Here is a 23848-nt window from a genome sequence, read left to right as displayed (position 1 = left end):
GAAATGTGTCAAAACTATACTGCTTATAAAATGTTGGTTATAAACCCACAAGACAGTGATTTAAATGTCGTATATTTGGAGTATGTGGCGTTCACGCATCCTCAATTAATCGAAAAATAAAAAACAAAAAATAAAGCTTTCAGGGTGCAAAAACACAGATTTATTAATAACTCTTGAAGTTTTCAAATCGCCGTGCCACTCATACACGAGAAGCAGGTTGCTATAACACAAGTGAAAACAAACTCATCATTCTTGCGCAAATGCAACTATGAAATCGCCATGTTTAAACATGCCCTGTGTTGGTTTGTGCCCCGGTCTCCCCTACATATTTTTGCGTTGTCGCCTACATCAAGGTCATTTTATGACGTTTAACTGGGATAAATAATGCAAATATCGACGGATCGCAACATATTCAGGTTGTAATTAGAAAATATAAATATGGAACTAGATATAGGCCTAACATTAACCGTAATGTTGCTCGTCTAAACTGTAATAGTTTTCTCCCAGTGTCACGAATGGGATACGCGGAATTAAATAAGCACTTTCTTTGAATTATATTGTTCAACGAGTATAACGTTTTCACTATTACCTTTTGTATACTTCCATGTAGGCTATGACTAGCCTATGCCATTATTTGTCATCATTATTTGAATCGTGGTGGATATTGTCATAACAGTAGGTATACAGTGCTGTTCCTTTAACACAAGGGTTTTAATACTAGGCGTGTTTCCTGCTCCCATTGATCAGAAATGAAGGAGCCGGGCACCCTCATCGCACAGCGAACAAAATACTCCTCGCAGTTTGTCGCAAATTCTCAGCACTGGTCTGCTTCACCTCCGCAACTGCAGATCGAACGCCACGGTGTAAGAAATACGAACAAAGAATGGAAATTGTGTGAGCAAATAGGAAAAGGAACCATCAATCAATGACGATAGATTACAGATGGTTTCAATAACCCGAATGTATATCTTTCACGAGTCATACGTTGAAGCGCATATGAAGCTCTATGGATTTTTTTTAAGGGATCGTGAGGATTTCTTAACCATTTGGATAAAAAGCGAACATGATACTTTATTCAATGGTCGATTGAAAAGCAGTGCGTCAGTTTATCCTGGAGATAAAATGAAGACATGGACACAGGACAGGGATTCTGTGGAATCGCATTGAAACGAGGAAACTTGCCTTGTTAGAAATGTGGCTATAGCAAGTGTTGTGATACATTGTTTGCTGGGAAACCAACGCATGACATTAGAACGATATACTAATAATTACCACACACTAACGAGGTACAAAATATTGCGCCTGGATTGCTATTGGTAGGCTACATATTCATATTATATGGGAAGAGCATCGATGTGAAGACTACAATGCCATGGCACGTCAAATTGACTGAATAGTAATGCATATTTCTAGAATCTTACAGAAACCATGTGTACTGATTGTGGCAGCGCTGTCATTCAAATGTAATTTAAGACTTGGTTGGAAGAACCACGTTATTTGACTCGTAACATAAATATTGTGAACATCGGAATCGTAACAAAATACGCGTGTTTCTTCCCGTTCTGTTGAATGAATCTTTAAGTTTGATTGGACGACGACAAACGTTAAGAATGTCGACAGTAATGGTGGCAAAAAAGGCAAGACGAAAATGGGAAAATCTCCCGGGCAAGAACACTTTCTGCTGCGATGGACGTGTGATGATGGCAAGGCAGAAAGGCGTCTTCTATCTGACCTTATTTTTAATAGTCGGGACCTGCGCTCTGTTTTTTGTATTCGAGTAAGTACGCCCATCTTTCAAAATTGCATGACGGAAAGGTGATTGTTTATTTAACCAAATACCGAATATAACTAACATACGTAACTCAAAATAACCCTTTTTTAAAATACGTTTGCAACGCAGGAAGATACTCTTAAAAAAAAAATATATATATATATATATATATGGTGTTGGCCTAGGCCTGCTTGAATTAAAGCCAATATATTTCATGAGATGGTAGGAATTTACACAAATTCACTAACAAGAGCGTCCGCTTAATACATATTGACGCTAGGGTCTGCATGTCTTCTAAAGAAATTACAGCATTCTATTGGTCTATGGGTTCAAGTGCTAAGATGGTGTAGTAGGTCTTGGTACTAAAAACCAATAACAGAAAGATGCAGGCACCTGTATTGAGTTCCCTTAAATTGAGTTATTTTAAGCTTTCTCTGAACTGCTTGGTTTTTGAATGTCCACTGAGTACCAGTGCTTAATGGGTGATGTCTGATTTTCTGTGATCCTGTACTGGTAGTGGATTACAGCTGAATTGTGGTGTTTAGTCCTCTCATTGGCAGATAGTGTGAAGGGTGACCTGGGGAGGCCAAGGCTGCCAGGGCTAAAGACTACACAACCTACTCTCTGCAGAAAAAAGATTGATATAGTTAATAAATAATTACACAGCAAGTGTTAGTGTAAATTGAACAAACTGATGGGATCAAGAGTAACCCATCCTCTCTCAGAGTCGATCAAACAGAAAACATTTTGTTGTGTCTTTTAAAAACTGAAATTCTGATTAAGTATTCAGTCTCTTTGTAAGTGACATACTGCAATTTTCTGAACACAAATCAGGCCTGTACGACAATAGGAAGAAGCGAACCATTACTGAAAAAAAAACAAACATTTTTTTGATGGAATTTACAGCAAAAGAATGATGAATTTTGATCAGTTGGGATAAATTAAGCGTTACATTCAGTGCACTGGCAGGCCAATTCTGTGGAGTGAAATGTACTGTAACTCTTCTAAAGTTTCAATTGGCCACACACCAATCCCCTTGACCAGTGTTCTTTGAGCAGCTACTCATTTGTGAGGAGGAAACTGATATAGGCAGTGCCGAGGTGGTATGATACACCAAGCCCCCTTTCATGATCGACAGAGAGATATTCAGCGCCTTTGACTTTATTTAATCCGTCTTCTGAGCAGTTTGCTGTTTTGTTTCTTGGCTGTTTTGAAAGTGTCTTGCTCTTCATGGTTGAGTTTTTTTTTTTTTTTTTTTTTCTTAAATTGTGTGAACTACCATTCAGTAATTTGTGTGACCGGTAATACTTTTTAACCTAATTTATTTGAGGTTTTCCATAACACTATGGTTGACTATTTAACCAATCAGGGTAATTGTTTCATTGATAGTGGGCGGCCTGTAGCGTAGTGGTTAAGGTAAATGACTGGGACACGCAAGGTCCATGGTTCTAATCCCGATGTAGCCTGTAAGATCCCTACAGCCATTGGGCCCTTGAGCAAGGCCCTTAACCCTGGGAAGGGGAGGATCCAGGGGAGGATTGTCTAATGAACTGTACGTCGCTCTGGATAAGAGTGTCTGCCAAATGCCAATAATGTAATGTAGTGGTCTGTGCTTTACATAATTGTATTCTTTTTTGTGTGTCTGTTTTGTGAACGTGGCATAGAGCATGCATTTTAACACTGTTTATATGCAATACACACACAGGCATGCATGTGCACACTCACATACAGAAGAACATGGTTTTATACTTAGAATATCTTCATTTTCTTTTGTTGCATTGTTGCACATATTTTTGTTGAACTAGAGCTCAGCTTTCATTGTTGCTAGGAAGCAACGTGCATGAGAAATGGAATGTGCTTTTATTACCTCCCTGCACTGAACCATCTTGGCGGCAGCATCTTAATCATGACATCACAACTGGTCACTTCATACTAGTGACAATACAAATTCCTCCTCTGCTATCAGCCCCTTTCTCCCTGTGGAGATAATGGGAAGCCACTTGTTCAGACAGGAAACTGCTTGGAAGTGAACTTAAACAGGTTCCAATTACACCCATGAATAGGAATCCCTACTGTGCCAGAGATGTCTTTATTCCTTCTAACCATGAAAGATCCCAAGAATGATGACGGCAACCATGCTCTATATGTTTTATATCCATAAATAAAGCTGGTGTTTCTCATTTAAACAGAGGTTTTGTGTGTGGGATGCATTGCTATTTTCCTTGTTTAATTATTTTTGCTGTGATTGACTTAATTAGGCCTGAAACCACTGGGCGCTGTACCAGCAGTGGCCGTGGCTCTATCCCTGTGAGGTCCATTTTTAAGCTTTGATTTGGTACCCTGGGGGCTGTAATTGACTTGCCACTGCAGCAGGCTGGAGAGCAGTCCAGCAGTCCTGACTTCTCTGCATTAGATCCATTAGCTCTATTTCCTGTTAATTTTAACCAACATACTGTTCCAAGACAGATCTCTGCAGTAGAGAAGAGCCCAGCCCAGCAGAGGCTAATGGCTGAGAGTTGGAAGCACTATTTTAATGTTACAGTGATCCATTATTCCTCATGGAGGAGGTGTATTTACGTAGAAATTGAAAATGGGAATAATTTAGAAATTCCCGTCATAGTGCCATTAGGTATTTTTCTGATGTCAAGATGAAGGATCGGAAAAGCTGCAGATGTGCTGTAGGGAAGCACATCTGAGGAATCCTGTGTTGATGAATCAAAAGGCTGAGACAGGGCAAAAGCCATCTGATCTTAGAAATAAAATGCATGGTGCCTCTTCCGAAATGTATCATGGATGAAGTTCTTATTGGAGGTAAATGTCTTCAATCAGTGAAGGCCTGGTTTTGAATTCAGAGCGCATTGTCTGAATGTTGGGAGGATGCAACCAAGTATCACAGACATATGTATTGCCAGAAAAAAAGACAAAAAATAAAGCTGAGCTGAGGTGTAAACCTCTCATTTCACATCATGTGATAATATTGGAAATTCAGAAATTCAAACCAGGCCTCTGTAGTGCTTGTATGCTAAAATTATCTGTGGCTTGGATTATTTGGAGGGAAGGAATTGCATGTGGTTATTTAGATAAGGTTATTGACCATCCCCTCCCCCATTTTGACATCATTGATCCAGAAACCTAGGAAAGAGCTGGGGGACTACATGATATAACAGTGTTGAAGCTATGTAGAAAAACTGGTTTTGACAGGCTTAGTTAAGTACATAGGGATTGTTGGAGAACTCAGACATCTGTGTAGGGCTCCACTATTTCTACTTCCTTCTGATTGTTCATATTTTTATATAACAGTACTAACTGTTTTGCTATACTATACTATACTACAGTACTAACAGATGTAGCTTCCTGAGTGCTGAACGCTGTCTGCTAAGAAAATCATATAATGCAGTCTGCATGCTATAATGTAGCTCAATGGGTTTATATGTATCAGTGTGAAATCATATTCAAATGGCAATTAATTATGTCTCATTGAGGTGGTTTACGTTATGTGTGAAATTCCAACTGGTAAGTGGTCTTTGAGTCAGCAGAACAGAAGACAGGAGGAATGTGCGGATTTCTGCTGGTTTAGCCTGTTTAAAAAGAGAGCAGGAGGTGGGAAAGACACTGTGCCTCATTCCAACTGATCATGGTTCAGAAATAATGGGGGTTGGATTGTTCTTATTTATTTGTTTATTTGGAAAACTATCCTGTCCTGGTCAACTTTCTAAACGTAGAAGTTACAACTCTCCAAAGTGGCAGGGATAAGCAACATGTCTGTACACAGACACCTTTTGATGCCTTAACAGTGAAAAAATTGTGTACTGCACTGCTATAGGTCTTATTTATCTCAGAAGGTGATGGGATTGGTGTAAAACCATCCATAGTCTGAAAAATACCCGAAGCTACCTGACCGACATTGGGAGCTCATTCTAAACAGTGATTTGCATTTCAACCACAACCTCGTAGGCAGAAAACTGGAAGTAATTATTTCCAGTTAATTTCCATTTTATTCCATAAGGGGAAATAGTACTTCATAGTAGACCAATTCCAGTGCCCTGCCATTGTGACGTGAGGAACAAAAATGAGGTCATCATGTAATCTGATTGTAATGGAAGGCCTTTTCTTGGTACTGCCAAGAAATGAATAAACATGGGAAAACAAGTAAAGGTCCTTTTGGCAGTTTGTGGCTGAACATCTAGCTTGTGTTTAGCACTGTTTTGACACAGTGAGTCTGGTGATATGGCCTCCTGGCTATCCTTTAATATAATAAGTTTTGGCATTTCTTATCATTACAGCAACTATACTAGTTGGCATGTGCACAGGGTGCACCAGGGTGGTGGACTGCCAATGTGTTGGAACAATAGGAACTCACCTAACTTCATCAGTGCAGGAAAGAAAACAATCCATTTTATTTTAATGCTAAAGTAAACATATCTGAAGGATGAGCAGTTGCTAGCATTAGCATTGTCGGCACTCATCACTTTACACATTGCCTTTTAATTCATCCACAATCTACCATACTTGGCTGAATATGGACTAATAATTAGAGCATTACCACCACAGTGTATTGAGAAATCCAGCATGGGCTGCAAATATTCATTGAATACAGTGCCCCTTTTGTCTCAGAAAAAGTAATAACAGACTGAAGTGCTGATGCTTTAATACATTCATCTATTGCAGTTAATTTTCTTATGCTTGCTGGTTGGGGTAGCTAAATGTTATCAGTAATGATATTACACAATATTATATGTTACCATATTTGTCAATGCAAATGCTTCACTGGAAGATGTTGTACGTCGCTCTGGATAAGAGCGTCTGCCACATGCCAATAATGTAATGTAATGTAATGTAAAAGATGCTGAATGCTGTATGGAGTTAAGCTACATTATCTTGATGCTGCATCTGCCCATGAAAAACTGGTTATAAATTAAATGAACGGCAAAATAACTGGACTTTTTATTTCATAAAATAAGCAGTGTTGCCATTTCCCAGTGGAGGAAGAATGAACCCAAATGTGGCCAGTAGGGACATCGTCATGTCTCGATATTTATAGGCTCTTAGGATGATATTCATTGCAATGATTTTTAATTGATTGAATGATGCTTACTAACTGGCTTCATACAGACATGGGTTCAGAGGACTCAGGAAGGCAGTAGGTCAGAAACGTAGCTGGTTTGAATCTTTTCATTTTCCGGGAGTCTCTCAGAAGTGCATTTGGAAAGAGAGGTACCAGCTGCTTCCTGAATCAAAGAGAAATCAAAGAACTGCCAGGGATGGCGGTGGGGTTGGCTACAAGCACTAGTCGGATCCCCTGGTGACGTCTAGCGCAACGTTTCATCTCTCTTCCCTCTCACCTCGTCTTCTAGCTGATGGTGAAGATGGAAAGCGCCATTGATTTTCTTTCACACCTCTTTATTTGCATCTGAACGCATGTGGCAACATTCTTGTGCAACATCGCTTATAACGTGAAGTCCAAATAAAGTATTTATAATAGCAGGGCATGAAATGGGTCTTCAGTGGTGAAGGCCACATTACCTTTGGAGTGACGGTGTGTAGTGGAGGGGGGGTGCCTCACGGTTGAATGGCTTCATCATCATCATCCACACACCATCAGCAGCTTCTCCAGGCTCAGGCAGAGCAGCCTAAATGCAGATGTCACGCCTCCGCAGTGGGTATGATAGGCTGCTGATGGGGTCGTCAGTCCCAGGGAAAAGATCAGAGCTCTTAAAGCCCAATATTTCCTTCCCTTGCTGCTATCTTTCCTTCATACACTCTCGTTCAAGGGGCCACCACTGTGAAAAGAAAAAAACAGATGTGGGATGCCTGAGAGAAATGGTGCCTCTGCGATATCAGTGGTGACACCAGCAGTGTGGGTTCGCCCCATGGAGAGGTCTGCAGCATAGACGTGTGTGCTGCATTTACAGTTTCTTGTGTTTATTTGTTTATTGGTTGTAGTGTCCCATCTCCTGCTTTCCAGTGGATGCCATGTTTTCTTTAACCATGTGATAGAGGAATTCATTGCCTCATGATGGTAAATGGTTGGCATTTATATAGTGCCTATATGTGCCAAAGCACTGTACAATTGATGCTTCTCATTCACCCAATCATGCACACTTAGCTGCTATGCAAGGCACCAACCAGCATGTCAGGAGCATTTGGGGGTTAGGTGTCTTGTTCAGGGACACACCCAGGGTGGGATCGAACCGGCAACCCTCCGACTGCCAGATGACTGCCTGAGCCAATGTCACCCCATTTACCTGGGATTACCTGGGATGTTTAGGAATCAGGGAGGCTGCTACGGTTTTATTTAACAAATGTGACAGTTGCAAAGAAATACCATGTTGTAGAGCTCAATGATTCATTTTGAGGATGCGACACAGTCTGGAATTGTACCTACATCATGCACATTCATCATTGCTACAAAAGGACTGGTTTAACTGAGCTGCTTTGATAAAGGGATTAAATATTAGCCAGCCAGACCTGACCTTTGAGTATATTACACAAAGCAGAATCCAAAGCAATTTCCCTGACAGCACCATGCAGCAAGCCTGCAGCCTTTTATGTATATAGAGAACTTGTCCAGGTAAACAACAGCAAAAACAAAATAAACACTGAAAAGCCATTACATCTTCAACCTCTAAACCAGACATCCATTTCCATGTGTTGCAGACTGCAAAGAGGCCGTAGTGTATCCAGCCAGCATGGCCACACTGATTAAGAGAACACCCTGGAGAGAATCAAAGCTTTTCAGACCTGATTAGCACAGTTTTTATTAGCCTTTATCTCTGAGGAGGGTAGTGTGTTAATATCCCAGTGGAGGCTGGCTGTGCATAGTGAGAGGACTGTGAAAGTGAAAGGAGGGGAACCGTATGTCCCTGGGGTTGGTCGCTGCATCTATACACCAAACATGCATTTGCTTGCATTGGTTTCCTTAGACTTCCCCTCTCCTTGGTATGGATTGAAGCATTTTTTTTTTTAACCTTTTGCCACCGATCACAGGAGTAGTGGAAGTTATGTATTTCCCTTTTGTCTGTCTGTCTGAAGTGTCATGGATGGACTTTATATTTATTATTTTCTTTATAATTTATGCACAGTTTTCTGTTGAATGCACAGTGGCACGGGAATAGTGTGCTGTACATGATGCTGCCAGGCAGGTTTAATCCCACACTGTATGTGAGGAAGAGGCTTGTAAAACCGTCTGCTTGGTTACCAATTAATCATTAATCCAGGACTGATATCACTCCACCAAGTATGAAAATAAATCATTATGGAGCCAGTTTAATTATTCACACTCACAATTATAGGGCACTTGAAAGCTGAGGAGGAATATTAGAATTTTAAATCAAAGCCTTTGGGTTACTAAATTAATTGGGGGCAGGAAGCAGGTTTTCATGCAGTCTTGTGTCACAAAGGAAAACACAACATTTTTTGAACCCACACACACCTCACACGGTGCCATACATTTTTAACAAGATGTCAGTGACTGAAGTTAACAGGAAATAAAACCCAGAGGATTTGGCATGTGGGCTGGGAACCTGTGCTTGGAAACAGATAGGGGTGTGTTGCATGACCGTGATAGATTGCAGTTTTAATCAGGGCCTTCCTCGTGGAATGAAACAGAAATTGCACTTTAAATTTGGACCTGCTATCCTGTGCCCCCTAATAAGTGTGGCACCAGAGTCTCTCCCTGCTCAGGAAACCAAACTAATCATGGTCTGTCAGGAAGCATACCGTTTTGATGGGTGTGGATAATAAAGTGCACCTACTGGTCATCACAGGTTGTGGTATCATTACCAAAGGGGCAGCCTGTAGCGTAGTGGTTAATGGACATGACTGGGACCTGCAAGGTCGGTGGTTCGATCCCCGGTGTGACCACAACAAGATCCACACCGCCGTTGGGCCCTTGACCCAGGGGAGGATTGTCTCCTGCTTATAACTGTACATTGCTCTGGATAAGAGTGTCTGCCAAATGCCGTTAATGTAATGTAATTCAGAGGCCCAAAGAGCATCCACACTGACAGTAAAGAGGAGAACAAGCTTTCAGTATCGTTTACAATTGAGAATATTTTCTTCAGTTGGATTTTGTGCCAAAGCTGTGATCACGTCACCGGTCCCTCTGGCAGTGAAGCTGGAGCACATGGTGACTTACCTGTGCAGTCCTCACACTGTGCCTGGAGGGACACAGCTTTGTTTTCCTATCATGGACCCATGTGAAAAAATAGAAGGAAGTATACTTGAAGTATACTAACGCAAACTAGTTTTTTAAACCTATGGAAAAAAAATTATCGCTGAATCCTGAAGCGTCCTTGGATAAGATTCTACACTTTCTGAACTATGGCTTGTCTTTTTATTCCTGTTGCTTGTTAGTTAGAGGAGCGTGTCATCGTTACTGAGAAAGAGATGGAGAGGTTCTGTTAGTAAAAGAAAACAGGCCCTTTTTTGACACTTTGTTGTTTTTGTTTGCCTCCATTCAGCAAACTCGTGTTGCCAGTGTCAGGTTACGTTACTGCTTCTGTGGGTAAAGCTTGCGAAGAAAAGGTTCACACCCTGTATTATGCTCTGTAAATGGACTGTGTGTTTACTGTTTCTGCGTATAGTCTTCAGTTATATTATATTTCATTTTCCCATTCTTCTTCTTCTTTATGGTGACACTGTCAAAAAGATGCTTTACTGGAAGAGGAGAAAGTAAGAAGACTGGAAAAGGATAATCTTCCTTGCAGTCAAGCAGTAGTGAAAGTCTCTATTGATTTCAGAGTTCTCCACACTGTATCGGTGTGGCCTTTGGCAGGCTGCTGATGCGTGCAGCATTGCAGGATTTGCCGCCCTCGCAACAAAGTGCTCTCAGACTTCTGTGCTGCAGCAGCAGTCATTCGCTGTGTCTTTATGCCAATGCTAATAGGTTGCGGCATCTTTTCACTTCTTCTTGGCTCAGTAAATGTTGCCCCTGGCTGTAATTTATTCATTGGCACGGCCGACAGGTACCCAGGGCCAGAGGCAGAACGTGCCACTGCTCACTGCAGCTGTGCTGAAGGCCACTTTCAAGGGTACATAGACATTTTCATTCGGGTCTATTTTCAATCAAGCTGTGTAAGCTTTAATGGATCAATTTGCTGAAAAGACACATTATCCCACATTTATTTAGGGTTAAAATTAGGTTCTCAGTTGGATTGTAAAAAATGCTTATTTCAAGCAGCCATTCAATGTCAGGCATTCTATGGGGTTATTATTTTTGGAGAATAATCTCTACTTTGGCAGGTACTATTTTAAGGAAACCATTTATTATACTGAATGACAAATGCAACCCATACTTATTTTTACATTTTAGTTGTGCCTTTTTTCTTTTGTCCCTTGCAGGTGCCCATACCTGGCTGTCAACCTGTCCCCTGCCATCCCTGCAGTTGGAGCCGTGCTATTCCTGTTTGTGGTGGCCATGTTGTTCAGGACTAGCTTCAGCGATCCCGGTGTGCTTCCCCGAGCTCTGCCAGAAGAGGCCACCTTCATTGAGATGGAGATTGGTGAGTTCTTCCTCAGGCCAGGGGTCAGGGTGAAAGCTGGGTTTGATTCCACTTTAACACATTCCCTTCACTTGACGTCTTCCCTCAGGGGAGGTATTTTGTGACTACAATTTGTGACGTACAAGCAAACTTAACAGGTGCTCTGCAAGGGAGGATAGACGGTGAACAAACCAAAATGGAACTGAATGGTCCTCGCAACCTTTAGTGCTACCCTATATATACCCGGCTCTGTGTGCAAGTATTCCCTTTTTCCGTTGGATGACATTGGAATGTTTGTCAATAATTCATAACAACCATCCTGGCACATTTTCATTTCTTAATGTCATTCAAAAACACGAGCTACAGAATATAAATGCTCCCTCCCTTTTCATAATTCGGAACCCCACTTGCTGTGGCCTCAATATTTCATCCTGCCATTCTGGGGATTCCCCCCTTGAAGCAAGGGAAGGGAATGTCAGGAAGGAAGCATACAACTTGGAATCAGACCCAGTCCTGGGGTTTTCAGCAAGGGTGAGTCACCTTGCCCCGACTGCCACACATTTAAATACATTTGATGCTTCGTTTGCTGCTGCACAAATTTAGGCCAGGTGAAGTGTAGGCAGATATAAAGACACGACTACTGCGGCAGTTCTGTGTCCCCACCGGTGCAGTTATGATGCGGCTCTGTTTACTTATTAATGTTTCTTATGTTAATGTTCGTCGGGCTTGTCTAAAGCCCTCATCCATGCTCTCTTCAGCTCGTCTGCCCAAATTGCACTGCTTCCCCCTCCTTATTTAGTAAGCTGCTTAGGGTGTGGCTCTTTTGCAGCCTGTTTCTTGCCCACAAACTTAATTCTCCAATCCTGTTCTTCCCTGTATAGTAGAGTAGAAAGACGAGAGTCCCCGGTGAAGACTTATAATTGTGGCTAAATATCCCTCCCTGTTTTTCATTGCCTTGTTTTGTGAAAGAGAATTTTTCCTTGATAGAGTACCTCATCCTCAGCTGTACGTACAGTACCGGGATTGATGGTGTTTGACCTCAACAGTTTCACCCTCGGGTGAACTGGCCAGGCAGAGCTTTGCTGCTATTTCTGTGGAGAGAACGACCACAGTGACCCGGTCTCTGCTATGAGCGCTTCTCTGCAGACGGGTGCTCATTGACCGTGGGCCCTCCCTGTCCCCTTCCGTCTGCGGCTGAGATTTACGCTGCCCTTCAGACGTCCTCTCCTCTGCTCGCTGTGGATGAGGTGTGGGCGGATCGAAGCGGTCAACCCCTCGCGAGACGAAGAAGGAGGCTTGCCCTTACAAAGTCTGCTGCAGGAGGACTGCTGTGAATTCGCCATCAATCCTGACTCCTTCGTACAGTATATTTTAAAAATAAATATCAGGCGTAAAAATCAATGTTGATGAATATTGTGATGAAATTAGAAATTTGAAGAGGCATATCAAAGCGTTAGAGGCCCTAGGCCACAGGTGCAGCTGTTTTCTTTCCTTTGCATACTTGGGTGTGTGTTCTCTTGTTCCTTGCCTCCTCCTTCCCCAGAGAGCAGTGTTTTTGTCTTCTCGGTGGATGAGGGCACTAACCAGGCAGAGAGAAACTCTAGAGAACATTAATACCAAACATCACCTTCTTTTAAGAGTAGCATTATTGATTGAAAAAAGTGAATAGGAGGATCTTACTAAATTCTTGTTTTGAGACACATGCATTAACATTCATGAGATTATTACCCTTCTCCCTCACTCTGTAATGAATAAGGCTATTTATTTTCCATGTACTTCTAGTTACATATGCAATTCTACATGCATCATCATCTCAAACAAACATATTTTAATCATGGTTCATCTTGAACCATTTAATGTGAATACTGCCTTGAGCTACGTCCCTCGTCAGCTTCTGGCTCATTTTTGTACATACATAGGTGGAAACTAAACAATGCAGGAATCATCTATCTGTGAATTGCGTCTATAACCACTTCTATAATTTCACCTCACTGCCAGATGTGATGCCCATAAGCATATTTAAAGACTGAGCTGCACTGTGAGTGATCTGAAAAACAAAGCACTTAGAATTCGACACAGGCTTGGACTGATATATGGAGCTGCTGCCCCCGTGGTTGGTCTGACTGCACATTTTTCCCTGGGTCTGTCTTCCCCGAATGCAACAATATGTTTCACCATAAGGGAGGCCGGCTGGGGAGCCAGAGTGTTTGAACGTGCCACCTGACCCAGGGGCGTCTTGGTGATGAAGCCCCAGTTGTGTGATGAAATCATGTCAGCCTGTTAGCGCCGTGGTCTGGGAGGAATGCTAATGGGGTGGCAGTGGCACTTCTTCCTGGAATAAGTAATGAAGACAGGAGATAAACAGCAGGCCACCCGAGGGAGATCGCTGTTACCCGGCTGTAATTAAAACATACAACTTTTATATCATTAAGGGATGTGGACTGCCATCGAGATTCCCTACAGATTTCAGGGTAGCTTTGAATGAGTTGCTAAGAAATAGTTTCTAAACACCTTGGTTAAAAGGTGGCCATTAATATTTGAGAGGGGTGAGTTGGTGGGAAGGAGGCTTCTGCAGGAGATCGGCTTCATTTCTCTCTCGATCATGGTGACTGAGTTTGTGTTGAAAGTCCATCTTAATTCTTTGTAGACATGATCTACTCTCAAGTTAAACCTTCTGAGAGTCGCTTTACATGTCATGGTACTATGTTTTCGAGTTGAAATCGCACAGAAGAATGCTCATGAATACAAGACGTAGAACATTTTGAGGCTTGCGGGTTGTCTGGTGATTCCGAGTCCAAGTGAATTACACCTGCTTTCTAATCCCTTCTCTGAAACAGCATCCTATGACATTGTAGACCATTTTCTTCTGTCACGGTCTGTGTTCCATGTGTCTATAATCCTTGACCGTAGCTCATTTTGCATTGATTGGAACACTGCAGCCTCCTGCTGATGACACCCTTTAAGGAGGAGAAGTGTCTATCCCCTCCTCTACATGCTTAAGCCCCCCCCCCTTCTGTCTTTCACAGAAGCGGCTAACGGGAATGTCCCGCCAGGTCAGCGGCCTCCTCCCCGCATCAGGAACGTTCAGATCAACAACCAGATCGTGAAGCTCAAGTACTGCTACACCTGCAAGATCTTCCGTCCTCCTCGAGCCTCCCACTGCAGCATCTGCGACAACTGCGTGGGTGAGCGCGGCACACGGGGGGACACTGGCAGCCCCCTCACCCCTCCATCCCTGGGGATTACAGCTCTTTCATTTGCCCGATGAGGAATGCATCTTTTTACAATGTTTAATTAGATGTCCATCCAAAATGTTTGGTCCATCCAAAAATAGATGAATAAGTTTGAAAACAATTCAGCCAGCACATGAACAGGTGGGAGAAATGTGACTTGAAGTCAAGCCACGCTGTCAAGATTTAATTGAGGAGTCATTCCAATTCCAGTCTGAATGGGGTTGGCTAAGTCAATATTTAGCGAACACTGCAGTTTCTGTGTCTGCGTCTGGCCTGGTTTCAGTGCACACTCTGTCCCTTTGCGCACAGGACAGCTGTCCAGCCTGAAAGAAAGAAACAGAACAGAACATTGTTGCTTTTGGAAATTACTCTTCTTGTCCTCCTGTCATATATTATACAATTTCTGGCTGGTGACTTTATTTTCCATGTACTGATTTGCATTAATGAGCATTCCCATGGAAAATTCCTTGCAGCAAAGAGCAATCCATATTCATGCATTTTCTCATGCAAATTATGTTCTGAAAATCAGGCCGTGGATGACATCAGAGAGGTGTGTTTCGACTGCTCAAGAGTAGAACATGAAAGAGTATGTTTAAAAAGAGACTTGCCCCTCATAGAGACATAGACAGTAATAAAGACGATAATCTCTCTCTCTCACCACAGACCGCTTTGATCACCACTGTCCCTGGGTTGGGAACTGCGTGGGCAAGAGAAACTACCGCTACTTCTACCTGTTCACCTTGTCGCTTTCACTTCTGACCATCTTTATCTTCGCCTTCGACATTGTCCACATGGTGATGCGTGAGTGTTTCCTGAGGGAGAAGGGCAGGTTCTGTTAGGATGTTTGGGGAGGTGGGAGGAGCATGTCTGTTGGACATGGACCGTATAGATTCCAGAGGAGCAGAGTCACTGGCAGTCACGGTGGTGCAGCTTACAGAAATGGAATTCACGGAAATTGGCAGAAGCTCATCTAGGAATCCTGTGGCGTCTCTCGGTAATCGGCAAAGTGATGCGCTGTGCCTTTCATCTACCCCCACTCTGACAGCAGGAGAAGACAGAGTAGATGAAAAAGCATCTCATTTGCCATTTAGAACAGTGGATGAGTGTATTTTTAGTGTGCTTAATTAGCTCTGGGCCTGCCATCTTAATTTAGGGTGGGATGATCGCTGCATTCCATCACTGAGTCTGATCATCACGTAAATGCACGTGAAAAAATTTGATTAAATTGCTGATTCTCTGATTTTATTATTAAAGTGTGTTTTTATACATTTTGGTTTCACCATGTCATAATTACAGCACTTTTTGTACATAGTGCTCCCATTTCAGAGCAACATAATATTTGAGACAAATTACTTCACAGGTGTTTCTGATTAGTCAATTGCTTCGTTAGTGCAGTTATGAGCAAGGTTTCAGTATCTATTCTTGATTCTAGGCTTTTAATTTAAGTTTAAGTAATTGCAAGGAATAGGCCAAGGAATACAATTACAGTTGATGACTAAAGAATTCTCACCATAATAATGAAAATGAACACCTGTCTGATAGATTAGAAACACTCTTCAGGTATTAAAAAAAAGTCATTTCTGAATTTCCGTAAAATGTTGTAACTTCAACATGGTGAAACGAAAGTGTATAAACATACCCTTCAATAAAAGCTGAGAATGTGCACTAAAATTGCACAGACACACACTCCAGTCAAACCAATCTTTTGATGATTGGACTCAGTGATGGAATGCAGAGATTGTTTATCATATAAAATTATAGGAAGCATTACAATAATTTCTGCTGAAGGTGGTGGAACCAGTTATAAAATTTAAGGGGACAATTACTTTTTTGCAGGGGTGATATAGGTGTTTGATAACATCATTTTATTTATGAATAATTTTATGCTGTATATGTGTGTGTGTGTGTGTGTGTGTATACATACTATGTTGACAGTATGTCTTCTCTTGCCCTCCTCTCAGGTTCTGTGGACTCTGGTTTTGTGAGTGCACTTAAGCAAACTCCGGGAACATATCCTTTCAGATGCACATCTATGGAATATTCCCAGAAACTGTGTGTGTGTGTGTGTGTGTGTGTGTGTGTGTGCGCTTGTGCGTGTGTGTGCACGAGCACGCTATTGTAATTACTTGTCTGGAAAGCACTAAATACACAACATAAAACCATCTATATGTGCTTAATGCTTGCAAATGTATGTGGCTGCTATAATAGAAATTATTTTGAATATATCTGATGAAATATTAAACTAAGGATTAGATCTGTGGCTGCGGCAGGAGTTCAGGCTGTAGTAATTAATGATGTGAGGGCCTGAAGAGGATTTGAGGTTCTGCGTCTGTATGTTTGTCCTGCTATGCCCTTAACCCGATGCTACGGTGGTGGAGGTGGTGGTCTGTTTCTTCACTTTATGGTCGGTGGTGGGGCTGACCGGATTCCACACCTACCTGATCTCCCTCAACCAGACCACCAACGAAGATGTGAGTCCTGTTCCCATTTCATTCCTATAGCCTGTCATTTTAAACATTACACATTGCATACATAGGTTCATAACAATACCGGGATCTGAACCTTAAGGCCTTTGATTCAGTTTGGTACGTACAATACTATACTGCACTGCAGTACTGTGCCGTGGTTGTTTGTCACTATTTCAACACTCTGATTGGTGCTTGCATTGCATTGGAATGGGAATTGATTTAATGTGCTGTTGTATCTGAGGTGATGTATACACGTATTGTGACATCACATTATGTGACTTAAGCTTGCTGAGGACACAAAGACACATCCAGAATGTGTGTGAGTCAGTTTCCCAGCATGCTATTCTCCACAAGAAAATGGCCCAGAAACTGAACCTGTGTGTTTTGCTGCACATGAAAGGCGGTGAATTTCCAAAGCAGCGGGTAACGTGTCCTAGACAATGTCCTTTAGACTTGACCGCAGTGCGCTAGTGCTTCCTCCCTCTCCTCTCACCAATGCATCATTTATGCCTTATTTCATACGAAGCTCCCAGGTCCCTCTCTGTTGTAAAGAGCCATGAGTTTGACATGCAGTGGATATTTTTCTGGGACTAGCGTGTCACATCTGTCTCAGATTACTCCAAAAATAGGCATATCGATACCAGCCGGGTGCATGTGGCAGCCAAATGCATCCCGATATGGAGTGTAAGGGCACCTTCGCATACACAGCAAAATCGTGGTAAATGCGTGATGACCGTGGCTGTGTTCTGACTACGACTGCTCAGTGCTGTGCTGTGCCTGGCTTCCCAATTCACTGCTGTTTGGCAGCCAGCTACCTCAGGACACTGTAAATCTTTGATGTGCTATAAAAGCCACATTGTGGACTGAAGCAAGGGACACAGTGACGCCGAAGCCAATTGGTTGAGGCCAGTTGCTAGCCAACATTGCTTTGTCTGGTGCTGGATATGAATCAGTCACCTTGCTTTTCTTGCCTTCTTGAAACCAAGGTTGTTGCTCTGTGAGAAAATAAAACCTCAGGAAAGTTGGTCATAATAAGCATCTTGGTATTTTCTTTTTCTTCGGTATGTGGTTGGCACATCCCTCTAAACACTATTTCAGATACTTCTAGAAATAAAATATTCTCAGAACAGCTGCCAATCATTTCAGTGGGTATATTTGCAAGTCAACTCAAAGGTAAAATTATTGTATTTATAGAAAGCCTATTTTGTAGTTCAAAATCCTTTTGGCCCATTGGCACAGGACATAAGAACAAGGAAATATTCTCAATAAATGCAGCAATAAAAGCAAATGAAGCTGCACAGGCTGTCATTGTTGTCTATGTCTTTCTGGGGAAAAATCACAGGCCGTGTGCTTGAGTAGGTTGGATTTTCTGGCCTGAAGCTGACCTGCTTTCTCCCTTGGCACTGGGGCCGGGTTTGTCATGCAGATCAAAGGTTCGTGGTCAGGAAAGAACCGAGTCCAGAACCCCTACAGTCACAGGAACCTCATTAAGAACTGTTGCGAGGTGCTGTGTGGACCTGTGCACCCCAGGTAGGACCAGCGTGTTGTCCCTTTGATGGTGTTAGTTCTTTCCCTTTCCCTGTCAGCATCATTGCCCTTCTCTTTATTTCGGTCCTCATTGGCTGTATCTGCTCCCTAGTTCTTTTTTTCTTTCCTTCTCTACCTTCTGCCTTTCTTAGTCTCTCCCTGTCTCCATCCCTTCCTTCCCTCTAAATGGTAAATGGTGGCATTTATATAGTGCCTTTATCCAAAGCGCTGTACAATTGATGCTTCTCATTCACCCATTCATACACACACTTACACACCAACGGTGATTGGCTGCCATGCAAGGCACAACCCAGCTCGTCTGGAGCATTTAGGGGTTAGGTGTCTTGCTCAGGGACACTTCGACACAACCAGGGAGGGGAGGGGGGGGTGGGGGGATCGAACTGGCAACCCTCCGACTGCCAGACAACTGCTCTTACTGCCTGAGCCAATGTCGCCCCTCTTTCTCTGCTAATTCTCTCTCTACCCTTCCCCTGTTCCCTGACCATAATGGTTCTGTAGTGGTGCTTCTTAACCTCTCTGCTTTTCCCAGTGTTCTGGACAGAAGGGGGCTGACACTTGAGGGGTTGTCAGGCTCAGCCAATCCCACGGCTGCTATAAAGCACGTCAGCAAGAACAAAAACCCTGAGGTGCAGCCCATGGTAAGCCCGGTCATGCTCCCCGCTCACAGCTGGACCGCACAGACAAACATGTTGGAGACGGCCAAAGAATGCTCTAATTGGTAATGTGATGGTCCCAAACCGGTAGCCTAGCCAAAAGCCCATGATGTGAGTAGCACTGTGATGTGAGTTTCTGAAACGCCGATAGAAGCAGATAATGGGCATTTTTATACTCTATGTATAAATGCTGATGATTGGCCGATTATGCAATGCGTTGCTATCCTACGTCTCTGTGATTGAACTTTTGTCTCACTTCCATTATGTAAAATCACTGCTGAAGCTCTAAAAACCTTATTGCATTATAATATTCCTACCTCTTCCTTAGGAAAGCCAGAAAGTAGCACTGTCACAAAACTAACATTATATCATCAGGGCATTGTATTAAGTTTTAGTTAAGCTTGGTGTTGAATGGTATGAAATATTCACTTTAAATTCACTTCTGATTGTCAGGCCACTAAATGCTTTGACCACTGATTAGTTAAAATGTAAAATGCTTTGTTAGGAACATAATATTGCCAAATTGCGGGCAGTATAATAACAATGTTGCTGTCCCAATTAAATTTTAACTCAATTTAAAACAAATTATTTGATTTTTATTAATAATATACCTATTTAAAAAGATCATTTTGATTGCAATATACTGCATGTTTTTGCATAAAATACGTGCTTCCAACAGAATTTTGAGTCTGCATGCTGTTAATTCTTGCTTGGCAGAAAACCAAAGCAGAGCACTCTCCTGAGGAACATGCCCCTGGTTTCACCAAACATGACATCACTCCTTCGACGGCGGGCATCACCAGTCTTGAGAAAAGCCCTGCCTCCTCTGAGAAGGAGGTGGAGTCACCCACTCCCAAGGACCTGCCCCCTCAGTCACCAAGCGACAACACAAACTCTAACCAAGACAAAGAGAACACCTACTAGCTGGATCAGGAGGTCCTTCCCAGCATTGTATTGGATCCAAGCAAAAACACTGTATGAAACTACTGAGGATGCTCTAGTTTGCAGTATTAGGCATGTAGTGGTGGTGGTGGGGGGGGGGGGGCTTTCCCATCATCCACCAAAACTGACTGAGGATCATGACACTACAGAACACCAGCCTGTATTAGTGTGACATACCAATGACATTCTTCCTTGAGACATGGTTGGTTCTTTATACCCAAACTTTGCATGGGACATCTTTCTAGGAACATGGGACTGGGAAATCTTAAAATGCAATCCAGTTACCTAGGAGTCCATTGTTTACCACTACTTGGGGCTTGTATTGATCGCTAGGTTTTTTCTTTTTTTGTATTTCTATGACCTCTATATGTTAATGGCCAGTGTAAACCTACCCCATGGACTGCCTGTCTTTGACATGGACAATATATCCTGGTCATATGTATCTCTACTAAATAACAATATGAAAAACCTTTTAGCTTCTGCAATACCAAGCAGCACCTATGCAATTTATAGGAAGAATGGCACAATAGATTATGTGACTGTTTGGCTGGGTGGAGCTTTGGTGGTTTGGCTGTGGCCTGACATCAGTTTGCAAAAAAACTGAAACTCACCTCTGTTATTTTTCAGTAACTATGATGACTATTCAGTCCATGAAACAGACCTGCGATCTGTTGAATGGAATAGGAGGGAGTGTTTCACCATTGAATGATGTTGTTATTTCCCCTTCCCAATAATGTGACATCATAAAAAGAACCGGTACTGAAACCCTAAAACATGCTGCAATTTGCTCTCAGTCAGGCATTGGCTTAGTCCACGTTCTATTTAGAGTATGAACGTGGTCTCTTTCTGCTTCAAGTTCATGAGCCGGAAGAGAGCCAAAATGGTGTTCTGAGATCCAAAAGCCAGCCTCAAGTCCTGAAACACCAGTCCCTCTTCCACTGAGGACAGTTTCTGTCCCACGCCTGTCCGGGCCGCGTGCGAAGGGAACGGTCATATTTGCTGCAGGCAGTCAGAAACTGTGCCTTATCTCAGAACTACTCTTTCTAAGCAGTTGAGGTCATCTGCAAAGCAACCAATTGGCTTCAATTATGGATGGTTGTAAAACATTCCTGAGAGAGAATATAATGCTGTGTATGTGTGGAGTATTACAGTAAGTGAGAAATGTGACCTTTTATAAATGAAGAAATGACAAAGAAGAGCAAAAAAAGGAAAAGCCATTATTTGTAAAGGCCAACGTGTAGATAGGCGTGGGATGAATGTATAAAAGAATAAGAGTCTTTGGGGGGAAAATGCTTCGCTGCATGTCGTCTCTCTTTCAGCATTCTTCATTTACCTTTTGCCAAGTCTTTACAGCCTCCTCTTTCAGCAAAATGATACCATGGCTCATTCCAGAATTTCAGCATTCCCCTTCTGTCTTCTTGTCCCTGTCTCTTTTATATACTTTATTTATCTGCAATTCTTTTCTCTCTTTTCTTGAGGAAAAAGACATTGGTAGCTCAAGGCTACCAAGCACACATAAACTATTTTACAGGTGTATTACACTCGAAAAATAATATAATTGGGCCTCATTCACGAAACATGCCTACAACCAGATTTGATTGTTAGCTGTGCTTACAAATGTGGACATTCATAATTTTTTTCTTATCTGAATTTGTTCTTTGGTACAATCCAAATTTATGTGTGATTGAAAACTTAAAGTCATATGCATCAGAGATGTTTATATTTAGAATAATTTACTATTTATGCAAAGTCAGTTTAAGTAGTTACAGATGAACAAAAAGTTTCTTAAAACATGTAAATGATATAAATATTGTAATATATTAATGAAAAATATCATATTGATTTAACATTTACTATCCTGTCTGAATAGTGTTTCACTAGTTGTTATTTAGTGTTTAGTTTTGATTTCAACTTTAGTTTTCATTAGTTTTAAGTGAAGGTTTGATAGTTTTAGTTTAGTTTTTCAAAAACAATAGTTTCTATTTTTATTAATGTTTATCATGAATGTTTTTTCACACCTAGTTTTTGTCCTTGTGATCGTTTACTGTTGTTTGGTATAATAGTATGATACGTTTATTTGGAACACATAGTAATTCATTCATTTATCAATAAAAGAGATTGATAAGTACAATTATACAAAGACACACAAGCGCTCAGCCAAACCCAACACATGTTTCACGAATCTCACGTTAGTTTTTCGTAGGAACTTTTAAGAATAAATCGAAGAAACGTTTTGTGAATGAGGCCCATTGAGAAAAGGGGGGTGTTTTACTCATTCCTTTTTGCTTGTATCTGTTAATTTCACACTAAACTGAACACTGGATTGCTTATACTCTGACCGCTTGCCAGTTGCATTTGGCGCACATTCAAAGCAAATCTAAATTCATGAGACTTTCAGCAATGAGAAAGGCACTTTGGTGGAATAAGGATTTTTCTGGGTTCTGCAATTTGCAGAGCTTATGTCCCACACAAAGAAAACCTGACCTGAAGTCTGATATTCACTGGGAATTTACTCTTGTGTTGTATGTTAAAAAAAGAGGAACCATTTTGACAAATTTCTGTATGACTGACAAACACATCAGCAGAATCTACTACATCCCTTACAAAAATGACTGCAGCCACTGCAAGGTTATACTGTAGTTTCGCTTACAGTGCAGTTCAATGTTAAAATGCAGTATACAAGAGTTATACTTCATAAGTACTGCACAAGGTAGTGAAACTGCTATGCCAAGTTTACTCCAAGACTCTTGTAAATTTACATAATTGTCAAACCCAATTCCTGTTTACCAGTGTAAAAAGTGCTTAGAACATAGAAGATGTATTCCATAAGGGTGGATCCTGAACAGACTGGCCACCCAATTGTTACTTAGCATGCAGCTGGGAGTAGCACACACAGGCATCCATTCTTTCAGTTTGAGATCATTAACCCACTTCCACGCCTGTTCTCTTCTCACTCTTAAAACACTGCTAGCTTATAAAGTATATATGTCCGCAGTACAGCAATTCAATTAGATTACCTACCAAAGAGAGTCTACATTTTTTCAACCACATGAAAGTCAGGAGTTAGTAGTGCAGTGGCAATGCAGTGCACTACAGTCCTGTCAGTAATTTGGCAACCAGTAAAGGAGCTCAGTTTCATTAAAGACAGGAATAGGGAAATGAAAATATTTCTTGTGGACCTGAAAGCAATTGGAAGTATCACAAATAGCCTGTGAAAGTGAATGTGGCTGCTTACAGCTCCCTTTCATCATTACACAACATGCTGGGTCCACCAGCTGGTGGTCAAAATCAGATTTTCACATTTACGAGTCAATGCAAAACAGCAAAGGTATGTGTGGTTTATGGCATCAACGCCAAATGAGTGACCTGGAGATATGAAAGTGTGGTATATACATCCTAGTGTATTATAATGCAGGTATTATTGATTATTGATGGCATTTGATAGGTGTTCACTTTACTTTGTAATAACACTGTGATTATGTGATTACTTTTCATTTTCTTTACTTCTCACACTTTTTTAAAATTAAGATTCAGTGTGTGTTAATTAAAGTGACTTGTCTTAAAACATTGTACTGTGTGATGAATTTCCCTTGGAGCACGTTTGATAGTGCAATGAAGTTTGGTTTGGTTTAGATTGACAAAAGCTATTATTGTTATGAAAAGGACCTAAAAAAAGGTTAATGTATGAGCTCTTCTCTTATCTTGGTGAATGGCTTTACATTCAGAAGGAAAAAAAATTACATTATTAAAC

At 41.6% G+C, this 23848-nt stretch overlaps 1 protein-coding gene across 1 annotated transcript; it reads left to right on the top strand.

Moving 5' to 3' along the window:
* Nucleotides 1–792: 792 nt before the first annotated feature.
* LOC133133047 (palmitoyltransferase ZDHHC9-like) lies at nucleotides 793–23662 on the top strand. The gene is made up of 9 exons (XM_061249005.1): nucleotides 793–1777; nucleotides 11114–11274; nucleotides 14280–14438; nucleotides 15150–15287; nucleotides 16448–16496; nucleotides 16855–16957; nucleotides 18381–18484; nucleotides 19032–19140; nucleotides 19873–23662. Exons 1-9 carry the CDS (start codon nucleotides 1611–1613, stop codon nucleotides 20077–20079), a joined length of 1197 nt encoding a protein of 398 aa, XP_061104989.1. The 5' UTR covers nucleotides 793–1610; the 3' UTR covers nucleotides 20080–23662.
* Nucleotides 23663–23848: the final 186 nt, after the last annotated feature.

The sequence above is a fragment of the Conger conger genome, chromosome 7 (genome assembly GCF_963514075.1).
Source record: "Conger conger chromosome 7, fConCon1.1, whole genome shotgun sequence".
NCBI lineage: Eukaryota > Metazoa > Chordata > Actinopteri > Anguilliformes > Congridae > Conger > Conger conger.
Note: the sequence above shows the minus strand (reverse complement) of the source record. Positions and strands in the feature narration are given on the sequence as shown.